At 56.3% G+C, this 20,098-nt stretch overlaps 2 protein-coding genes across 3 annotated transcripts; one reads left to right on the top strand and one right to left on the bottom strand.

The window, feature by feature from the left end:
- Positions 1 to 712: 712 nt before the first annotated feature.
- Positions 713 to 12,217, bottom strand: PLOD3 (procollagen-lysine,2-oxoglutarate 5-dioxygenase 3). 2 transcript variants are annotated; one of them, XM_023194468.2, is made up of 19 exons: positions 11,799 to 12,217; positions 11,328 to 11,419; positions 11,042 to 11,178; positions 10,795 to 10,958; positions 10,542 to 10,654; positions 9,822 to 9,885; positions 7,836 to 7,933; positions 7,571 to 7,672; positions 7,259 to 7,384; positions 6,970 to 7,091; positions 6,563 to 6,667; positions 6,308 to 6,433; positions 5,248 to 5,389; positions 5,047 to 5,160; positions 4,809 to 4,877; positions 3,457 to 3,561; positions 2,301 to 2,447; positions 1,511 to 1,636; positions 713 to 1,172 (listed from the first exon to the last, which is right to left on the bottom strand). In XM_023194468.2, the coding sequence occupies exons 1-19, from the start codon at positions 11,902 to 11,904 to the stop codon at positions 1,017 to 1,019; spliced, it is 2,214 nt and encodes a 737-aa protein (XP_023050236.1). In that variant the 5' UTR covers positions 11,905 to 12,217; the 3' UTR covers positions 713 to 1,016. The 2 variants fall into 2 exon arrangements, with proteins under 2 accessions (XP_023050236.1, XP_023050237.1); XM_023194469.1 differs by having other exon boundaries at positions 2,301 to 2,390; positions 11,799 to 12,211.
- Positions 12,218 to 12,333: 116 nt separating this feature from the next.
- ZNHIT1 (zinc finger HIT-type containing 1) lies at positions 12,334 to 19,124 on the top strand. Its single transcript, XM_023194470.1, has 5 exons — positions 12,334 to 12,866; positions 17,537 to 17,707; positions 18,415 to 18,494; positions 18,611 to 18,780; positions 18,875 to 19,124. The coding sequence occupies exons 1-5, from the start codon at positions 12,845 to 12,847 to the stop codon at positions 18,894 to 18,896; spliced, it is 465 nt and encodes a 154-aa protein (XP_023050238.1). The 5' UTR covers positions 12,334 to 12,844; the 3' UTR covers positions 18,897 to 19,124.
- Positions 19,125 to 20,098: the final 974 nt, after the last annotated feature.

Below are 20,098 nucleotides of genomic sequence, written 5' to 3' on the forward strand. Positions count from 1 at the left end.
TCACTGCAACCTCTGCCTCTTGGGTTCAAATGATTCTCCTGCCTCAGCCTCCCAAGTAGCTGGGATTACAGGTGCCCGCCACCATGCCCAGCTAATTTTTGTATTTTTTAGTAGAGATGCGGTTTCACCATGTTGGCCAGGCTGGTCTCGAACTCCTGACCTTGTGATCCGCCCGCCTTGGCCTCCCAAAGTGCTGGGATTACAGGCGTGAGCCACTGTGCCCAGCTTAATTATGTACTTTTTTTAGTAGAAAAAGGGTTTCACCATGTTGGCCAGGGTGGTCTCAAACTCCCAACTTCAGGTGATCCATCCACCTCAGCCTCCCAAAGTGCTGGGATTATAGGCGTGAGTCACCGCGCCCAGCTAATTTATTTTTTGTAGAGATGGAGGTCTTGCTATGCTGTCCAGGCTGGTCTTGAACTCCTGGCCTCGTGATCCTCCGCCTGCCTCGACCTCCAAAAGTACTTGGATTACAGGTGTGAGCCACTGTGCCAAGCCTGGGAAGTCCTTCTTTTGGTCTGTGCCCTCTCACACTCTCTCCAGCTCAGGCAATACAGGGGAAGGGGAAAGTGGGAGCCAGGGAAGCTTCCAGGTTCCCACGAGGGTCTAAGATTCTGCCTCTCCCTTTTCCTCTCATCTTCCCTTTTCAGGGTCTCTCCCCTCTATGCTGGTGGCAGGAAGGGAGATGGGGTTCATGGGCAGACGAATGGACTCAAGACTTACAAACTGTCCTTTAATGACAGTGAGGCTGAGGAACATTAATAATTTATCACGCGGGGAGCCCCCAGAAGCCCTGTCCCCATGAACCCCTGTGGGCGGAGGAGAGAGGCGGGGACTCTGGGTGCTTCCTGAGAAGGCCGTGTGTTGGGAGCAAGATGACATATTCAGTCCAGGCACACGGAACGTGCACTCAGGAAGCGGGCAGTGAGACAGACCCATCCTCCGACTCCCAGGATGGGGGCCAAGCCCCCTAAAAAGGCACAGTGGCAGGGCAGGTTTGGCAGAGTGGTTGAGTGTCAGGGGTCGACAAAGGACACCATGATGTAGCGTGTGCCCCGGGTCGTGGGCAGCCCCTCGTGGTAGTGGGTGAGGCGGCCGGGGTGCAGGAGTGCCCAGCCCTTCCTCGGGGACGAGATCACGCAGTCGTAGCGCAGAAAGCGGCAGCCGCCTCCCTGAAAAGAGGAGAAGGGAAAGGAAACATGCAGTGAGCAGACCTGGGGCCTGGGGAGCAGGCAGATACAGGGGGCGGGGCAGCCAGGCGAGGGGGCACGGTGCGGTGACAGACCAGTGCGACAAGGGAGATGGCAGATATGGGGGGCTGGGGTGCCCGTAGACAGGAAGATCCAGGAGAAGGCTGAGGCCGCCTGCCCAGAAGAGATCTAGGAGCTGACACCCACAAAATCACTGGGAAATGGGCAGGGCGGGGAGCTGGGGGTGCACGCAAGGGCTCTAGGTGGGGACCCGAGGGTCCTGAGGTGAAGCATGGGTGGGTGGTGTGGCTGGGGCACACCTCATAGTCCAGGCCCTTGTGGTTGAGGGCGACGTTGAGGGTGAAGGTGGATGAGTCATGGTGTGGCCGCAGAGATGGCTGCTCATCTGGTCGGTAGCGAACCACAAAGTTCATCACCGCCCGCGCCTGGGAGAGAGGAGAGAAGATGCTGCGGGGACGGCTGCGAGTGCAGGATTTTTTTTTTTTTTTTTTGTATTATTACTATCATTTTTGAGACAGCCTCGCTCTGTCACTCAGGCTGGAGTGCAGTGGTGTGATCTCGGCTCACTGCAACCTCTGCCTCCTGGTTTCAAGCAATTCTCATGCCTCAGCCTCCCGAGTAGCTGGGATTACAGGCATCTGCCACCACACCCGGCTAATTTTTGTAGTTTTACTAGAGACGAGGTTTCACTATCTTGGCCAGGCTGGTCTTGATCTCCTGACCTCAGGTTATCTGCCCACCTCGGCCTCCCAAAGTGCTGGGATTACAGACGTGAGCCACCAACACCTGGCCATTGCAGGGGGTCTTCAGGGAGATGATGGTCCCTGTCCAGGGAGAGGAGGGGTGGCAGGACTCCTGCGTGGGAGGGTGTTGCTGCTCACTGGCATTAGATTAGGGCCAAGCCTTGCCCCGGGTCTCAGTCTGCCTCCCTCCCTCCCCTGGGCTGCCTCCTGCAGCATCTCATTCCCCTGGGAACTAAAGTGCATGGAGCCCAAATGCTGCGGGGGCCAAAAGGGGTCTCTGTGGAGACTTCCAGCCTGGGACTGGGGTGGGGAAGGTGGGGAGGCAGCGGGCAGATGGGCGGCGCACCTTGGTGTGGTAGCCGGGAAACAGGCTCTCGGTCATGGGGCCCACATACGTCCGCAGCAGCTGCAGCCATTGGTCCTCGTACCCCACCTGCTTCATGTGGATGTCCACAGTGGGCACATTCTCGTAGCCTCCAGCCAGCCTTGAATCCTGGGGGCGGCGGGCACTGAGCCACCCGCCCCTCCAGCCATGGTGCCCCCCCAAGAGGCAGTCCAGCCTCCTTCCTCCTGTGCCCCAGCATTTACACCTGCGTTCCTCTGTGTGGAGCAGTCTTCTTTGCTACTTCTCAGCCTGACTCACTGCTCCCGGCCCTTCAAGTCTCAGCTAAGATGTCACCTGTCCTGTGAAGCCCCCTAGTCCTCCCAAGTCTGGGTCAAGGCTTCCCCGTGGCTTCCACTGCACCCAGGCTGCTCATTGCAGCCTTAGAAGCTGTGTGGCGGCTGCTGCTCACAGCAGGGCAGAGCTTGGCTGGCACGAGGCATTCCTGCAGTGCAAGCTAGGGCAGTGACCCAGAAACTATTTCCTTTTTTCTTTTTTTAGAGACAGAGTCTTGCTCTGTCACGCAGGCTGGAGTGCTGCGGCATGATCATAGCTCACTGCAGCCTCTAACTCTGGGGCTCAAGTGATCCTTCTGCCTCAGCCTCCTGAATAGCTGGGACCACAGGCACACGCCACCATGTCTGGCTAATTTTGTGTTTTTAGTAGAGATGGGGTTTCTCCATGTTGATGGGGCTGGTCTCGAACTCTCGACCTCAGGAGATCCACCTGCCTCGACGGCCTCCTAAAGTGCTGGGATTACAGGCGTGAGCCACCATGCCTGGCCCAAACCCAGCTAATTTTTAAATTTCTTGTAGAGACAGGTACTTGCTATGTTGCCCAGGCTGGCCTCAAACTCCTTGGCTCGAGCAATCCTCCTGCCTCAGCCTCCCAAAGTGCTAAGATTACAGGCATGAGCCACTGCGCCCAGCAGTAAATATTTCTTGAATACATGAATGAATGCAGTTGTGACTCCAGGGTCTGTCTCCCCCTTGGGGTTTTAGTAGAGAAAAAGAGGGAGTTCCCCCTCTTTGCTCCCGTTTTCCTGATTCCATTGTTCCTTTACCAGATCCCGCACCTCCTCCTCCGGGGAGCCCTCTGCCTTCCTCACCCAGGCCCTTACCTCATGCCGGCCGCCTGACCACTGGCCATAGTGCTCCATCTCCGCCACCAGCTCATCACACATTTGTTCTGACAGCAGTGGGAACCAGTACACGTCCGGGCATGGCTGAGGACAGGGTGGGGGAGAACAGGGCTAGCTGACAGCACAGAATAGGGAAGGGGACAGGCAGTGGACAGAATGGGAAGGTTCAGGGAGGAGCAGGGAAGGCTCTGTGAGAGCAGCCAGGGACCTGCCAGGTAGGGCCTCGGGGAGTGGCAAGGCTGAGAGCCGATATCTGGCACAGCAGAGGTGGCAGAGGGTCCTGGAGCCCCTTGTGCTGGGACAGGGGTTTCCAAACTTCCATAACAGTGTATCCCTCTTTTTTTTTTTTTTTTTTTGAGACAGGGTCTTGCTGTGTCACCCAGGATGGAGTGCAGTGGCATGATCTTGGCTCACTGCAACCTCCGCCTCCCAGGTTCAAGCAATTCTCCCACCTCAGCCTCCAGAGTAGCTGGGACTACAGGTGCGTGCCACCACATCTGGCTAATTTTTGTATTTTTTTTTTTTTTTTTTAGTAGAGACAGGGTTTTGCTATGTTCGCCGGGCTGGTCTCAAACTCCTGACCTCAAGTGATCCGCCTGCCTCGGCCTCTTGAAGTACTGGGATTACAGGCATAAGCACCACTCCTGGCCTAATTTTTTATTAAAAAAATTTTTTTTTGTAGAGACAGATTCTCGCTATGTTGCCCAGGCTGGTCTTGGACTCTTGGCCTCAACCGATCTACCCACCTCGGCCTCCCAAAGTGCTGAGATTACAGGCATGAGCCACCACGCCCGGCCCCATTCTTCTTTAAAGATGTGATTTCAGCCAGGCGCGGTGGCTCACGCCTGTAATCCCAGCACTTTGGGAGGCTGAGGTGGGCGGATCACCTGAGGTCAGGAGTTGGAGACCAGCCTGACCAACATGGTGAAACCCCATCTCTACTAAAATACAAAAATTAGCTGGGCATAGTGGCAGGCGCCTGTAATCTCAGCTACTTGGGAGGCTGAGGCTGGACATTCGCTTGAACCTGGGAGGCGGAGGTTGCAGTGAGCCGAGATCACGCCATTGCACTCCAGCCTGGCAACAGCGAGACTGTCTCAAAAGAAAAAAAAAAGATGTGATTTCATTCGTAACACCAATATACCCAATACACAGGACAGGAGAGGCCATCTGATCAATGCCAGGTTTCCTATCTGCTCGGCCTTTGCCTTCATCTTGCCTGAACAGAAAACCCTTAGGCCCCTGGGGAACTCAGTGTGACAACTTTGAATCCAGGTGGGGGCCCCTAAGAGGTGATGGCCATGAGGGCGGTGGGGGCTGCACGGGCTCACCTGCTCCACGATTCCCTCCCCTTCCAGGGCCCGGCTGTAGTTCTCATGGATGTACTGCTCCTTCCAGTCCTGCGGGAGGGTGGAGGGTACATCAGATCTGTAACCCCCTCACTCCCAGCCCTCAGGGGACTGCCCCCTCCTGCTCAGCGGCCTGCGCTGGCAGCAGCCACCACGTTTGGCGTCTTCCTTGGCACAGGGCGGGGAACCTGTGTGCTCTGGGTGTGGGGGTCCCACTCACGACAGGGTTGTCAAAGATCTGCCAGAGGTCGGGGTGCAGGTGCTCCGTGTCATATCGGGAAGTGGCCAGGAGCCGGCCAAATTCATGCTGATTGCTCAGATGGAGGAAGATGCCCTGTAGTGGGGTGGGGGTGTCCATGATGCAGGCCATGCCCGGAGTCCGGGGGGCTGCCCCCAGGCCACGCTGTGCACCCGCGCTCACCTTGTCTCGAAAGCTCTTACAGAAGGCCATGTCCGGGTCCGTGTCACTGCCTGAGAACACGTCCCTCTGGGGCAGCTCCGTCCGCAGGGTATCCCCCCGGATCACATAGGCCTGCGAGATGTATGGCACGTTCCACACGCCCCTGGAGGCACCGACACCGTGGTCAGCTGGGAGGGCGGCCCCCCAAATTCTGCCCAGCTCATCCCGGGAAGTCCTTCTTCCCTTAGAGTATCACAGTCCCTGAACATAAGGCTCCTGCATGTCCCCTGTCACGCATTGCTTGCCACAACCGCCCCATCTCCCAAAACGCAATCAGTCCCTACTCCAAGCTGTGGCACTTCTTTTTTGTTTCTTGTTTTTGGTTTTTGAGATGGAGTCTTGCTCTGTCACCTAGGCTGCAGTGTAGTGGTGTGATCTTGGCTCACTGTAACCTCCGCCTCCCAGGTTCAAGCAATTCTCCCACCTTAGCCTCCCAAATAGCTGGGATTGCAGGTGCCCATCACCATGCCCAGCTAATTTTTATATTTTTGGTAGAGATGGGGTTTCACCATGTTGGCCAGGCTGGTCTTGAACTCCTGACCTCAAGTGATCCGCCTGCCTCAGCCTCCCAAAGTGCTGGGATTACAGGCGTTGAGCTACCACGGCCAGCCCTTGTTTTTTATTTTCTTGAGACAGGGCCTCCCTCTGTTTCTAGGCTGGAGTGCAGTGGTGCAAACATGGCTCACTGCAGCCTCAACCTCCCAAGTTCAAGTGATCCTCCCACCTCAGCCTCCGTAGTAGCTGGGACTACAGGCACGCACCACCGTGCCCAGCTAATATTTTAAGTTTTTTGTAGAGACAGGATCTTGCTATGTTGCTCAGGCTGATGTTAAACTCCCAGGCTCAAGCAGTCCTCCTACCTCGGACTCCCAAAGTGGTGGCATCAAAGGTGTGAGCCACTGCACCCGGCCTCGTGGTACCTCTGACTGGTGACCACTCCAAACCCCTGAGAGTGGGGGCTTTGGGTCTATCTGGGCCCCGGGTCGGAGGAGGTGGGGGGCTGCAGGCTGGCGGGACTCACACTCGCTTTCGCTGCACCAGCTCCACGTAGTCCTCGGAGCGGGCGTAGTACTCATCGGGGCTCAGGGCGCCCCAGAAGTTGGACCACAGCTTGCCGTGGCGGGACAGCATGGGGGCGATCACCTTCCTACAGACAGGCGGGGGTGAGGGCTGGGCAGACGGGAGCAGGCCTGGGGAGCCCAGTGCCCAAGGCAGAAGTGGGGTTCCCGGGGCCTGTTGGGGTGCCCTCCGGCTGTGGGGAGAGGAGGTAAGCCACCTGTTCTCCTCAATGAGGATGCGCAGGGTCTGTAGGTTGGTGAGGACGGCGTCAGCGTCCAGGCTGAAGTAGAACTCACACTCGGGGTCCTGCCGACACATGTCCCTGGAGGTGAGAGGCGAGCTGAGACAGCGGCAGGTGGGGAGGCAGTGTGGATGGGGGGACTGGCCCACGCCCCCAGGAGAAAAGGAGGGAGGCAGTGTCTATCCTTCCTTCCCCAGGCTCTCTGCTGTCTGGGTGAGCTGGCAAGGGCAGGGGTGACAGCGTGGGGGCTGCAAGGACGCGAATGGGGAGGCCCAGGAGGGGTTGGACGGGTGACAGGTGAGGTGCGGGCCAGGCATCAGGTGGCAGCAACCCCCACCCTGCACCCTCATCCCACTCCCTCCTCCCCCCAAGCACCCGCTCACATGGCCATGTCCCTGGCCTCGCCTGGGCTCAGAGCCTCCTCCGGCCCTACCAGCTTCACGGCTGCGAAGTGGTCCTGGAGCTGTGGCCAGGAGTCAGCGATGTGGGGCTCATGGAAGACCTCCTGGGAGGGGATGACATAGGGGGATGGGCTCAGAGGGCAGGGAGGTGGCACCTGAGGTATGGGGGGTACGGGAAGGAGATGGGGGTAGGGGCACGGGAGTTCTGATCAGGGCAGGGGAAGGGTCCCTCGGGAGAGGCTCCAAGATGGGGGGGGGGGGGCGGTCTCACGTTGTTGTGAAGAAAAAGGGTGACCCTGTCAGGGGGATAGTCCAGGAGCAGCAGCCGCTGCAGGAAGCGGGGCAGAAACGGAGTAGGCTGTTCCACAAACACGGCCAGAAACACCCGGGGGGGAGGCTGGAAGATGCAACACACATGGGCTCAGAGGAAAGCCTGGACTTCTCCGTTGCCCCCACCCACCCTCCACCCTGACAGGTGCGGGGACCCAGGAGCAATGGCCCCACCACCACCCAGCCCACTGTCCTTGCACCTCTTGCTCAGCACGCTGCCCTCTCGTGCACCTCCCCGGCACCCCCACCTCACCTGCCCCCCCGGGAGTGTCCTCCGGTCCCGGTTGCAGAAACCACAGCCTCCCTCGGGAGTCCAGCCGTTGGGGACGTAGTTTCCCAGGTAGTTGAGCTGCAGCTGTTGGGGAGAGACTGAGGCTGAGTGGCTGAGGCCTCCAGGGGTGGAGGTGGGGATCAGGCACCTCTGGTATGGGGGCTGGGAAGGGCTGGCTTCTCAGAAAGGTTGGAGGCGCCCAGGGGTTGGGGCAGGGCAGGGCGGCGGTTGAGACCACTGGTGGCACCTTAGTGGGACCGTTTCCATGGACGACAACGGGGAGCGTGTCATAGGCCACATTCCGGATACGCACACGGTTCCGATCAAACTTTAAAACCACTTCATCTGGGGAAGGAAAAGGCCAGGCTTCAGACTCCCTTTCTCTGGGAGCTGCCAAGCAACATATTCTTCTAAATATGGGGTCCCATATTCTCCAGGGAATAAAGGGACACCAGGGCCATCCTAGAGTGTCCCTCGTTGTGGGGCAGGAACCTTTGGGTTCTGACCAGGCTGCTGGCCCAGAGTGCTCCACTGCCTACTACCTGCATGATCACATCGCAGCTGGGTGAGGGAGGATGAGCTGAGCTGGGGTCCACTAGGAGCCTCAGCATCCCTACCCCTCCTCATATTCTCCCTCTCTCCCTTTTTTTTTTTGAGATGGAGTCTCACTCTGTCGCCCATGCTGGAGTGCAATGGTGCGGTCTTGGCTCACTGCAACCTCTGCCTCCTGGGTTCAAATGATTCTCTTGCCTCAGCATCCCGGCTAGCTGAGACTATAGGCACATACCACCATACTTGGCTAATTTTTGTATCTGTATTTTTTGTTTTTTATTCTGAGATGGAGTCTTCACTCCTATCACGCAGGCTGGAGTGCAGTGGCGCGATCTTGGCTCATTGCAACCTCCACCTCCCAGGTTCAAGCGATTCTCCTTCCTCAGCCTCCCAGATAGCTGGGATTACAGGCACACACCACCACGCCCGGCTAATTTTTGTATTTTTAGTAGAGACGGGGTTTCGCCATGTCGACCAGGCTGGCCTCGAACTTCTGACCTCAGGTAATCCACCTGCCCTGACCTCAGGTGACCAATCCTGCCAAAGTGCTAGGATTACAGGCATGAGCCATCACACCCGGCCTAATTTCTATATTTTTAGTAGAAATGGGGTTTCACTATGTTGGCCAGACTGGTCTCAAACTTCTGACGTCATGATCTCCCCACCTCGGCCTTCCAAAGTGCTGGGATTACAGACATGAGCCACCGCACCTGGCCTCCTTTCTTTCTTTTATTTTTTTGGAGGGAGTCTCACTCTGTTGCCCAGGCAGGAGTGCAGTGGCGCAATCTTGGCTCACTGCAACTTCCGCCTCCTGGGTTCCAGTGATTCTCCTGCCTCAGCCTTCTGAATAGCTGGGATTACAGGTGCCCGCCACCACGCCCGGCTCATTTTTGTACTTTTTTGTAGTAGAGACGGGTTTCTGCTATGTTGGCTAGGCTGGTCTCGAACTCCTGACCTCAAGTGATCCTCCTGCCTTGGCTTCCCAAAATGTTGGGATTATAGGCATAAGGCACCATGCCTCGCCTCTCTCTCCATTCTCCCCATCCCGAGGCAAGTCACCAACCCCTTCACAAGCTGCTTTCCTCACCTGTACAAGAAGGATAACCAGGGACCTTCCCTTTGTTAAACGAAATCACAGAAGTAGGCCGGGCACAGTGGCTCACGCCTGTAATCCCAGCACTTTGGGAAGCCGAGGTAGGAGAATCACCTGAGGTTGGGAGTTCGAGACTAGCCTGGCCAACATGGTTGGAACCCTGTCTCTACTAAAAATACAAAATTAGCTGGGCGTGGTGGTGCATGCCTGTAATCCCAGCTACTCGGGAGGCTGAGGCAGGAGAAACACTTGAACCTGGGAGGTGGAGATTGCAGTGAGCTGAGATTGGTCTATTGCACTCCGGCACAGGCAACAAAGCAAAACTCCATCTTAAAAAAAAAAAAAAAAAGCCCCTGGCCTGGTGCCCAGGCGCAGCATGTGTGCAACAGATGCCAGACACATTTTTGCCTCCCTTGCTTCTAGTACCATCAGCACAGTGCAACTCACACAACCAGCCACTCAGACACCCAATAAAACCACATAGAGGTGGACTTAGATCAGCCCAGCTCCTCCAGAAGCCTCTCCCAGCTCAAGACCCCTAGCTGCAGAGGCTGCGCACTGCCCACCTGCGGCTGTCTTCCTCCTCACCTAAAGCCCCGTTGAGGTTCTGAAAGATCCGAGATTTATGATCCAGATTAAGGCTGAGTTTCTCCTAAATGGAATGGGATGCGATAGAGTGGTTAAAATGGAAGGAGCGGGAAGGACATCATTTCTCTTTTCTCTCTCTCTCTCTTTTTTTCTCTCGCTTTTGTTGCTTAGGCTGGAGTGCAATGGCATGATCTCAGCTCACTGCAATCTCTGCCTCCCAGTTCAAGCGATTCTCCTGCTTCAGCCTCCCAAGTAACTGGGACTACAGGAGGCTGCCACCCTGCCTGGCTACTTTTTGTATTTTTAGTAGAGACAGGGTTTCACCATGTTGGCCAGGCTGGTCTCAAACTCCCGACCTCAGGTGACCCACGAGCCTCGGCCTCCCAAAGTGCTGGGATTACAGGCGTGAGCCACTGTGCTTTTTCTTTTTTGTGAGAGACAGAGTCTCATTCTGTCACTGACGCTGGAGTGCAGTGGTGCAAAACATCCTCAAACTCCTGGGCTCAAGTGATCGTCCCACCTCAGCCTCCCAAGTAGCTGGGATTACAGGTGTACACCATGAAGTCTGGCTAATTTTTTTTTTTTTTTGTAGAGATGAGGTCTCAACTATGTTGTCCAGGCTGGTCTTGAATTCCTGGGCTCAAGCAATCCTCCTGCCTAAGCCTCCCAAAACGCTTAGACGTGGGATGTGGGATGCGCCCACTCCTCTGTCTTCCCTACCCTCAGTCCTGGGTCCAGGTAGAGCCGTGTGTAGAACAGCTGGTCATCATCATCATCCTTGTACTTCCACTGGCGCACGATCTGGTGGATGGTGGTGGCAAAGCCGATGAATCCTGGTGGGGAGGGGAAGTGTTGACCCCGAGACTCCCAGGGTCCCAGGGCCTGTCCCCCAGGCCCTCTCCAGCCCTCAGGCACCTTTAACACTCTGTCCCACCGCTCTTGGCCCCTCTGCCTTGGGCACCTTGCCACTCACCACCAGAGTTGAGGAAGCGCTTCCCCGTGCCCACCTCAGGGTACTGCTCCGCCAGCCCCCACTCGGGCCAGCAGAAGCTCTCCGCAGAGAAGAGCAGGCGGCTGCCACTCTGGACGAACTTCTTCAGCAGCTCTGAGGGGCTGCCTGCCAGAATCACATCATAGCTGGGTGAGGAAGGGGAGGATGAGCAGGGGTCCACTGGGAACCTCAGCATCCTTACCTTGCTCCCTATCCGCAGCCCTGTTACCTGTCCACAAACATGATGATCATATCCTCCCGGTCAGCGTATTTCTCCATTTCCTTCTTGAGCCACCGGACCTTCTGTCCTCCACCGACTGTTCGGGCCACATCACCCCCTCGCCACTCCTCCCCCAGGCCCAGGGTCTGTGGAGAAGACGCCTCATGCCAGGCAACGGGTGGGGAGTTGTCGGGGGGGAGCTCCTGACCAGGCTCACCGTGGGGACCTGGGCATCCAGACTTCAGCCCACCCCTCCCGCTGGGACCCCCTCCCAGGGGTCTTTCCCTCTCCTCACCCGCACAGTGTAGTTGAAGAACTCCGCAGAGCGCAGGAAACGCAGGTATCCCTCGGTTTCAGCTGTGGCCACAGTCATCACCAGCAGCTTCTCTGTTACCAGAGGGAATTGGCACTTGGGATCCACTGCACAGCTCCGGGCCCCACGTGCTTTGCTGTCCTGCCTCTCACTCGACTTCCCTCCCTTTCTTCCTTCCCATTCTTAAACTCTTCTCACCCAGGAACACTCTGACCCCAGGGAGGACAGGGTGGGAGTGGCGCCCAGGAATTCCGAGTCCGTTCGCACAGGGAGGCTGGAAACCTCAGTTCAGGGTGGTAATGGGCAAGGGGCTTGGCGCGACTCAGCCCCAAGAGCACGCTGGGCGGCGGACGGGCCAGACACCTCCTCGAGCCCCCGATCCTCTCCGGGCCAGGCTGGCAGGCACGTCAGCCCCTGACCCCTCGGCTGCGCCGGGTTTCCCCGGGATCTCACCTGGGTTGACCGGGTCTCGGCCCCAGGGCCGGTCGGAGGCTGAGGCCGCAGGGGGCAGCAGCAGCAGCAGCAGCAGGAGCCGGAGTCCTGGCCCCGAGGAGGTCATGGTGGGGAGCAGGCCCAGACAGCACCCAGGATCCTGGGACCTCAGCTACGCGCCTGGATCCCAGCTCCGGAGGGGACCTCCGGGAAGGGGGCGCTCCGGCTGCTGTGCAGCCGCCGCGGGGAGCAGCTGGGCTGGGGCCACGCCCTGGAAAAAAGGCGTATCCGGAGGCTGCAGAAAGCTCCAGATGCCGGCGCCGCAGACAAGGCGAGGATTGTCCCGGGCGCACGGGAGGCGGGGGAGGGGCGGCAGCTCGGGCCGGCAGGCGGGAGACAGGGACTCTGGGCCGAGCCCCCCGCTTTACACATGTGGAAGCTGAAACCTGGACAGGGGAAGTGACCCCTGGCGGTGGGTCCGGAGGGACGCGGGGGCGGGTCCTGGCAGCAGCCCTGCCGGGAGAGTACGGGCGGAAGACCGGGAGAGCTAGGGAGTGGCGGCGACAGGGAGAGAGGAAGCCCAGGAGTCCGCCGCGGGACGGAGGCCTGGGGGAACTGGGAGCTGAGTTTTCTGCAGAGGGCCACTAGGAACCTCGGATTGCCCACGGAAGCCAGTCCGCTGGGATCAAAGCCACTTTCTTTTGACAGTCCGGCCCACTTCCTTTTCTGCCCAGGGAGAAGCTGCAGGGTCTGCCTTTGTGATCAGAGCATCTTCACAAGGACCAAAGGAAAATAAGGTTTCTCGTAAGAACACCGTGAGCACATCTTTAAAACGACCCATTTAGTGGCTCCTACAAGATTTACACCTCCACACTGAGGCCGGAAGTAGTTTTGCCCCTATAAAACATGGCGAAAAGCTTGCTTGTCTCCAAGGAAACGCCACGTAATGAGTCAAAGCGGTGGCGCACGCGCAGAAGTACAAGCCACCGGAAGTGATGGCGCCCCTACCAAAGCCGTGGGTTTAGTACGCGTGCGCAGCAGTCTCTTCCGACAGTTGTGTTGTGCAAATGGTGGAGAAGAAAACTTCGGGTATGTGAGCCCCCGCGGTTCGCCCCCTTCCCCTTCCCAAGTCCAAACCAGCCCTAGAATGTTCTTACCTAGTCATTCCTCTTTTTTTTTTCTTTTGAGACGTGGTCTCGCTCTTTCACCTAGGCTGGAGTGCAGTGGCGTAGTCATAACTCACTGCAGCCTCGAACTAGTGGGATCAAACCATCCTCCTATCTCAGCCTCCCGAGTGGCTGGAGCTGAAGGCATGAGGCACCACGCCTGGCTAATTTTTGATTTGTTATGTGGTGACGGGCTCTCGTTATGTTGCCCAGGTTGGTCTCCAACTGTTGGCCTCAAAGCGATCCTGCCGCGTGGGCCTTCCAAAGTGCTGGGATTACAGGCGTGAGCTGCCGCGCCCGGCCCCAGCTATTCCTCTTAAATCCCTTCCTTAGCCCTCGGGTCCTGGCGTTGACCCTTCATTCACGTTTTATTGATGCCTGCTCCAAACCGGGCGCTGGGGATGAAGAGGAGAAAGATCTCTGTTATCCAAGCATTGGCTTTTTCTGGAAGGGGGACAGAAACGCAGACCTACCACTGTATTTCGCTGTGATTTGTGCTATGGCAGAGGGAGGCACAGCGCCTGCGAACAGGGAGGTGTGGCATCTAGCCCAGGGAGGCAGGGGACTGTGAAAGCTTGAAGGAAAAACGAAAAAGCTTGAATTGAGTCTTGAAAGTCTAGTTAGGGTTTCTCTCAGTGGGAACCTCACGTGCAAAGGCAGTAAAACAAGAAAAAACCTAGTCCCTTAGGAAACTAAGTCCACAGTTTGGATCTTACAGAGTGATAAGAAAGGATGGAAAACTGGGGAAAGGTTACATTTTGAAAGGCATTATACACACTACCCAGGAGTTTGAACTCTGTGGGGAAGCACTGGAGAGCTAGCAAAGGCTTTTTTTTAGATGGAGTCTCGCTGTGTCACCCAGGCTGGAACGCAGTGATTCTATAGAGCTCACTGCAGCCTCAACCTCCCACGCTCAAGTGATTCTTCCGCCTCAGCCACCTGAGTAGCTGGAACTACAGGTGGGTGCAGGCCGCCATGCTGGGCTAGTTTTTATATTTTTTGTTGAGATGGGTGTCTCACTATGTTGCCCAGGCTGGTCTTGAACTCCTGAGCTCAGATGATCCTTCTGCCTCGGCCTTCCAAAATGCTAGGATTACAGGCATGAGCCACTGCGCTTGGCTCTTTCAGTTTTTCTTTTCTTTTCTTTTTTTTTTTTTTTTTTGAGATGGAGTCTCGTTCTGTCCCCCAGGCTGGAGTGCAGTGGCGCAACCTCGGTTCACTACAAGCTCTGCCTCCTGGGTTCACAGCATTCTCCAGCCTCAGCCTCACAAGTAACTGGGACTACAGGCGCCCGCCACCACACCCAGCTTATTTTTTGTATTTTTAGTAAGGACGGGTTTTCACCATGTTAGCCAGGATAGTCTTGATCTCCTGACTTCATGATCCGCCTGCCTCGGCCCCCCAAAATGCTAGGATTTCAGGCATGAGCCACTGCACGTGGCCCTCAGTTTTTCAAAGGCATTGCAGTCTCCCAGCCATTACTTTTTTTTTTTTTTTTTTTTTTTTTTTGAGACGGAGTCTTGCTCTGTCGCCCAGGCTGGAGTGCAGTGGCCGGATCTCAGCTCACCGCAACCTCTGCCTCCTGGGTTCACGCCATTCTCCTGCCTCAGCCTCCCGAGTGGCTGGGACCACAGGCGCCCACCACCTCGCCCGGCTAATTTTTTGTATTTTTAGTAGAGACGGGGTTTCACCGTGTTAGCCAGGAGGGTCTCGATCTCCTGACCTCGTGATCCGCCCGTCTCGGCCTCCCAAAGTGCTGGGATTACAGGCTTGAGCCACCGCGCCCGGCACCAGCCATTACTTTTTTCATGTTGGCCTCAAGGCCTGAAACACCCTGCTGTCTCCCCTAGCCAGGCCATTCACCAGTTAGGCCTTAACCTAGACTTACCTTCTTCTGGGAAGTCTTTCCTGACTACTCCAAGGCCAGGTTGGGTATTTCTGTCCTGGGCTCCGCAGCACTTTATACTTCCGTATCCTAGCCTACCCCGTGGTGTACTTTCTTTGTTTGATTAATCATTTGCGTTGGCCACTGCACTGTAAGCTTTTGCATTCCTAGAACCTAGAGCACTGCCTGGCATTTGGAAGGGAGACAGAGTAGTACGGTGATCACAATCATGGTTTTTTTGTTTGTTTGGTTTTGGGTTTTTTTTTTTTTTTTTTGAAACAGGGTCTTGCTCTGTCGCCCAGGCTGGAGTGCAGTGGCACAAACACAGCTCACTGCAGCCTTGAGCTCCTGGGCTCAGTCAATCCTCCCGCCTCAGCCTCCTGAATAGCTGGGACTACAGGTGTGTGCCACCACGCCCGGCTAATTTTTGTATTTTTTTGTAGAAACAGGGTTTTGCCATGTTGCCCAGGCTGGTCTCAAACTCCTGGGCTCAAGCCATCCTCCCACCTTGGCCTCCCAAAGTGCTGAGATAACAGGCATGAGCCACTGTGCCTGGCAAGGTCATGCTTTTTGATGCTGGGCAGTTCTTTGACTTCTGACCTGGCCACTTGCTAGCTGTGTGAACTTTGGACACATTTCTTAATCTTTGAATGTTGGTAAGTTGGGGATGGAATGATACTGTCCCATACAGCTGTTATAAGGGTTAAACGGTTCAAGCGATGCAAAGAGCTGAGCATGGTGCCTGGCTCATAGTACGTGTCCAACAAGTGATAGCTACTGAGGCTGCTGCTGTTATTATTATGGTTAACAGGTGGTTAAGGAATAAAGAGATATATTATGTAAAATTATCAGAATCTGGCAAACAGCTGATAAGGTAATGAGGAAGAGGTTTTTTGTTTTTTGTTTTTGAGCCAGGGTCTCGCTCTGTCGCCCAGGCTGGAGTGCAGTGGCGCGATCTCAGCTCACTGCAACCTCCACCTCCCAGGTTCGAGCGATTCTTGTGCCTCAGCCTCCCGAGTAGCTGGGATTACAGGCATGTGCCACCACGCCCCGCTAATTTTTGTATTTTTAGTAGAGACCAGGTTTCACCACACCGGCCAGGTTGGTCTCGAACTCCTGACCTGAAGTGATCTGCCTACTTCAGCCTCCGAAAGTGCTGGGATTGCATGGGTGAGCCACTATGTCCAGCCGAGGAAAGAGGTTTAAAATAACTTCTAGGTTTCTAGTTTGGATGTCTGCATAGACGGTTCTGTTCGCTTAGAGAGAATCTGCAGGAGAAGCAGATTTGGATGGGAAATTTTTTTTTTATTTTGAGTTGCAGTGTCCACGGGGTCAGTCGGTGACTTTTTTCTTTTTTGTTTTGTTTTGGGGACAGTCTTGCTCTGCCACTCAGGCTAGAGTGCAGTGGTGTGATTACGGCTTGCTGCACACTGCAGCCTCAACCTCCCGGACCCATGCAATCCTCCCACCACAGCCTCCCAAGTAGCTGGGACTGTAGGCGTGTGCAGCCACACCCAGCTTATTTTTCAATTTTTTGTAGAGATGGGGTTTGTTTATGCTGCCCAGGCTGGTTTCTAACTCCCGGCATCAAGTGATCCTTTAGCCTCCCAAAGTGCTGAGATTACAGGCGTGTGCCACCACGCCCGGCCTCACCAGGCACTGGCTGCATGGCCAGTTCTGGAGCCCGGGAGCAGGTTCTGGGTTGAGGGAATCACCCTGGGAGTTATTTGCTTGTGGGTGATGATCAGAGCCCTTTGTTTGGGTTCGAAATCCCAGGAAGAGTGCGTAGACTGAGCAGAGAAGAGGGTCAGCCACCTCCATAGAGGCGGGGAGAGCAGCTGAGCTGGAGCCGGAGGATTGCTAGACATGGAGAAGGCCTGCAGTCTTGTCAAGGAAGCAAGCAAAGGGTCTCTTTCTACTCGATGAAGGTAGTCAGCACCGCCACAGGGTGGACAGGGCTCAGGTCCCAGGAGGAGGAGGAGGAGGAGGAGGAAGGCACACTGGAGCCCTGAGTGTGGGTGGTCCCCCCATGGATGGCCAGGCAGGTGTCAGATTTTGGGGGTCGAGGAGAGGATGGGAGGTGAAGAAGCGACACTGTCACATGAGTTATTCTGAAGGAGAAGGAGCCGTGAAGCCGAGTAGACACACGAGTGTTACCAGCTTTTTGGTGGAAAGGAAAGTGCTGTTGAGGAGGAGGGGTTGAAGATGGAAGAGGGAGGGGATGGGCTAGAGGTGAAGGCTCGGGTTCAGTGGTGGGACTTAGGGGGCCCCGGGGCAGGGGTGTGCCCACTTGGCATGTTTGCGGGTGGGTGGCCTGGAAGATGAGCGTGTCCAAGCGTGGGTGGCCCCTGGTTCCTTTGAGGTAGGAGGTGAGATGCTGAGCGTGAGGGCCATGTGCATTGAGGGCTCAGGACAACCTGGAAGCCCCAGGGCGCCGCGACCTCCCCAGTCTGCAGAGAGCTGTCTCCAGGAGGGGGCTCCTGGAGAAAACAGGCGGGAGAGACTGAAAGGGTCTCAGCTGGCGGGACAGGAAGCATGGGCCCAGGGGCTGGCCTGGGAGGAGACGAGGGGACCCGGGCCTTGGCGATGGGGATGAGATCAGAGAGCTGCAGCTTCCACCCTGGGTGCCTTCCTTGCCCTGCCCAGAGCGGCAGCCACACTGCTCTTTCTCAGAAGCCCTATAACTTTGTGTGCCCTGCCCCATCCAGTTCGCTCCCAGGACCCCGGGCAGCGGCGGGTGCTGGACCGGGCAGCCCGGCAGCGTCGCATCAACCGGCAGCTGGAGGCCCTGGAGAATGACAACTTCCAGGATGACCCCCACGCAGGACTCCCTCAGCTCGGCAAGAGGCTGCCTCAGTTTGATGATGATGCGGACACTGGTGAGGCGGATGGAGGAGGAAGCGGGGGATGGGACTGAGAGGAGGGCAGGAGAGTCCGCCCAACTCAGGCTGCGAGATGACCCAGGAGCTCCTGGTGCCTCTGCCGGTGACTGGCTCCCATGGCTGTGAGCAACCACACCCCCTTTCTGTGCCTCAGTTTCCTCTCGTGTATGTGAAATAAACAAGAGAGACTGGATGAGCTCTGACATGAAGCCTTAGACTTGGGGGCATGGAGGTGACGGTTGGCTGGGATTGGAGAATTGGGGTGGAGGGCAGAGACTGGTAGTGAGGGACTGACTTAGAACCAGGAGGGCAGGGCCAGGTGTGGTGGCTCACGCCTATAATCCCAGCACTTTGGGAGGCTAAGGTAGGCAGATCACTTGAGGTCAGGAGTTCAAGACCAGCCTGGCCACCATGGTGAAACCACATCTCTACTAAAAATACAAAAACAAAATTAGCCAGGCATGGTGGTGGACACCTGTAATCCCAGCTATTCAGGAGGCCAAGGCAAGAGAATCACTTGAACCCGGGAGATGGAGGTTGCAGTGAGCCAAGATTGCACCACTGCACCCCAGCCTGGGTGACAGAGTGAGACTCTGTCTCGAAAAAAGAACCAGGAGGGCACATGGGCACGGGGAGTGATGAACCAGAGAAAGCTGCTGTCTTTCTGGGCAAGTGCCAAGCAACTGATCGCCTTTGACCCCTAGGAAAGAAAAAGAAGAAAACCCGAGGTGATCATTTTAAACTTCGCTTCCGAAAAAACTTTCAGGCCCTGCTGGAGGAGCAGGTGAGAGGAGGGTCGGCCTGGGAGGACCTCACAGGGAAGGGGTGAGCCTGGCCCCAGAAGGTGTTTGCTGCGCGGGTGGGTGGAGGAGTCTTAGAGCCGGCCCCTTGTCTCTGCAGAACTTGAGTGTGGCCGAGGGCCCCAACTACCTGACGGCCTGTGCGGGACCCCCATCGCGGCCCCAGCGCCCCTTCTGTGCTGTCTGCGGCTTCCCTTCCCCCTACACCTGCGTCAGCTGCGGTGCCCGGTACTGCACTGTGCGCTGTCTGGGGACCCACCAGGAGACCAGGTGAGCATGAGACCTGCTGTCCACATCCACTCCCTCCTTCCCACAGCCTCCCCAGACCGCTCTCCCCTCATCCTGGCTTCCTGTCTGTCTGCAGGTGTCTGAAGTGGACTGTGTGACCTGGGCATTCCCAGAGAGGAAGCGCCGCTGTACACTGCCTGGCCTTCAGAAAGACAGTGTCATCACCCAGTGGAGGGGGAGCTCTTCCTGGACCAAGGGAGGAGCCGCTCATTCACCCAGCGAAACCGTGTCTTATCTGCCAGGAAAGACCAACCTCACTCCTGGGAACTGTCTGGCAGGTAGGCTGGGCCCCCAGTGCTGTTAGAATAAAGAGCCTCCTGCCGGAATCCTGCCTGTGTGGTCGTGGTGTGTTTGAGGTGATGGTGATGGGTCACCTGTCTCTCCTGCTCACGGCTCCATCTCTCTTTTTCCTGCCTCCCACTCACCCCTGCCACTGTCCACCCCTGTGTCCCTGATCATGAGAGATTCTGTCCCACTCTCCTGCCACCCCCGAGCCCCTGCCCTCCTTGGCTACTTCTCTAAGTCTTTTTGGTTATTGATTTAGTTGTTTAAACTATTTTATTTATTTATTAGAGACAGGGTCTCACGGTGTAACCCATGCTGGAGTGCAGTGGTACGGTCTCGGCTCACTGCAACCTCCGCCTCGCAGGTTCAAGGGATTCTCCTGCCTCAGCCTCCCAAGTAACTGGGATTACAGGTGCCCGCCACCATGCCCAACTAATGTTTTTGTATTTTTAGTAGAGTTTGGGTTTTGACGTGTTAGCCAGGCTGGTCTCGAACTCCCAACCTCAGGTGATCCACCCGCCTCGGCCTCCCAAAGTGCTGAGATTATAGGCGTGGGCCACCTCACCCAGCCATGATTTTCCTTTGTATTTCTCCAATTGCTATATTTTCAAAGTACTGCTAGGTTCCAGGGATGGGTGACAGGGAGGTGGCGGGAGGACTGTGGAACAGGTGCAGAATGGTACCCCGGAGGGAGCTGGGCCTGTCTTTGTCTTAAAGTACTTAAGCAAAGGGGAGTGGTCGGGTCCTTATCCTTGGTGCTGCCAGACCGAGGGAGCAGTTGTCCTTAGGAAGCCCCTGTTACCAGGAGCTGCAGTGTGTGAAGTTATTAGCAGTACGGAGAACCCAGAAGTTTCTGGGAAACATGGCAAAATTCATGGTATAGATCTAATTTGTCCAACCTGCAGCCCACATGTGGCCCAGGATGATTTTAGTGCAGCCCAACACAAATTCGTAAACTTTCTTAAAATATTATGAGATTCTTTTGCAATTTTTTTTTCTTTTAGCTTATCAGCTA

This window comes from Piliocolobus tephrosceles, chromosome 8 (assembly GCF_002776525.5).
Source record: "Piliocolobus tephrosceles isolate RC106 chromosome 8, ASM277652v3, whole genome shotgun sequence".
In the NCBI taxonomy this organism is placed as follows: Eukaryota; Metazoa; Chordata; class Mammalia; order Primates; family Cercopithecidae; genus Piliocolobus; species Piliocolobus tephrosceles.

What these genes read in the sequence shown, in the direction of transcription:
- PLOD3 (XM_023194468.2), bottom strand. Translation starts at nt 11,904, where the DNA reads ATGACCTCCTCGGGGCCAGGACTCCGGCTCCTGCTGCTGCTGCTGCTG. An exon ending in GAACCTCAACGGGGCTTTAG is followed by an intron (nt 7,934 to 9,821) that starts GTGAGGAGGAAG and finishes TTCCTTCCCCAG; the next exon opens with ATGAAGTGGTTTTAAAGTTT. An exon ending in ACAAGGGCCTGGACTATGAG is followed by an intron (nt 1,173 to 1,510) that starts GTGTGCCCCAGC and finishes TCCTCTTTTCAG; the next exon opens with GGAGGCGGCTGCCGCTTTCT.
- ZNHIT1 (XM_023194470.1), top strand. Translation starts at nt 12,845, where the DNA reads ATGGTGGAGAAGAAAACTTCGG. An exon ending in GGTGGAGAAGAAAACTTCGG is followed by an intron (nt 12,867 to 17,536) that starts GTATGTGAGCCC and finishes TGCCCCATCCAG; the next exon opens with TTCGCTCCCAGGACCCCGGG. An exon ending in TGATGATGATGCGGACACTG is followed by an intron (nt 17,708 to 18,414) that starts GTGAGGCGGATG and finishes TTTGACCCCTAG; the next exon opens with GAAAGAAAAAGAAGAAAACC.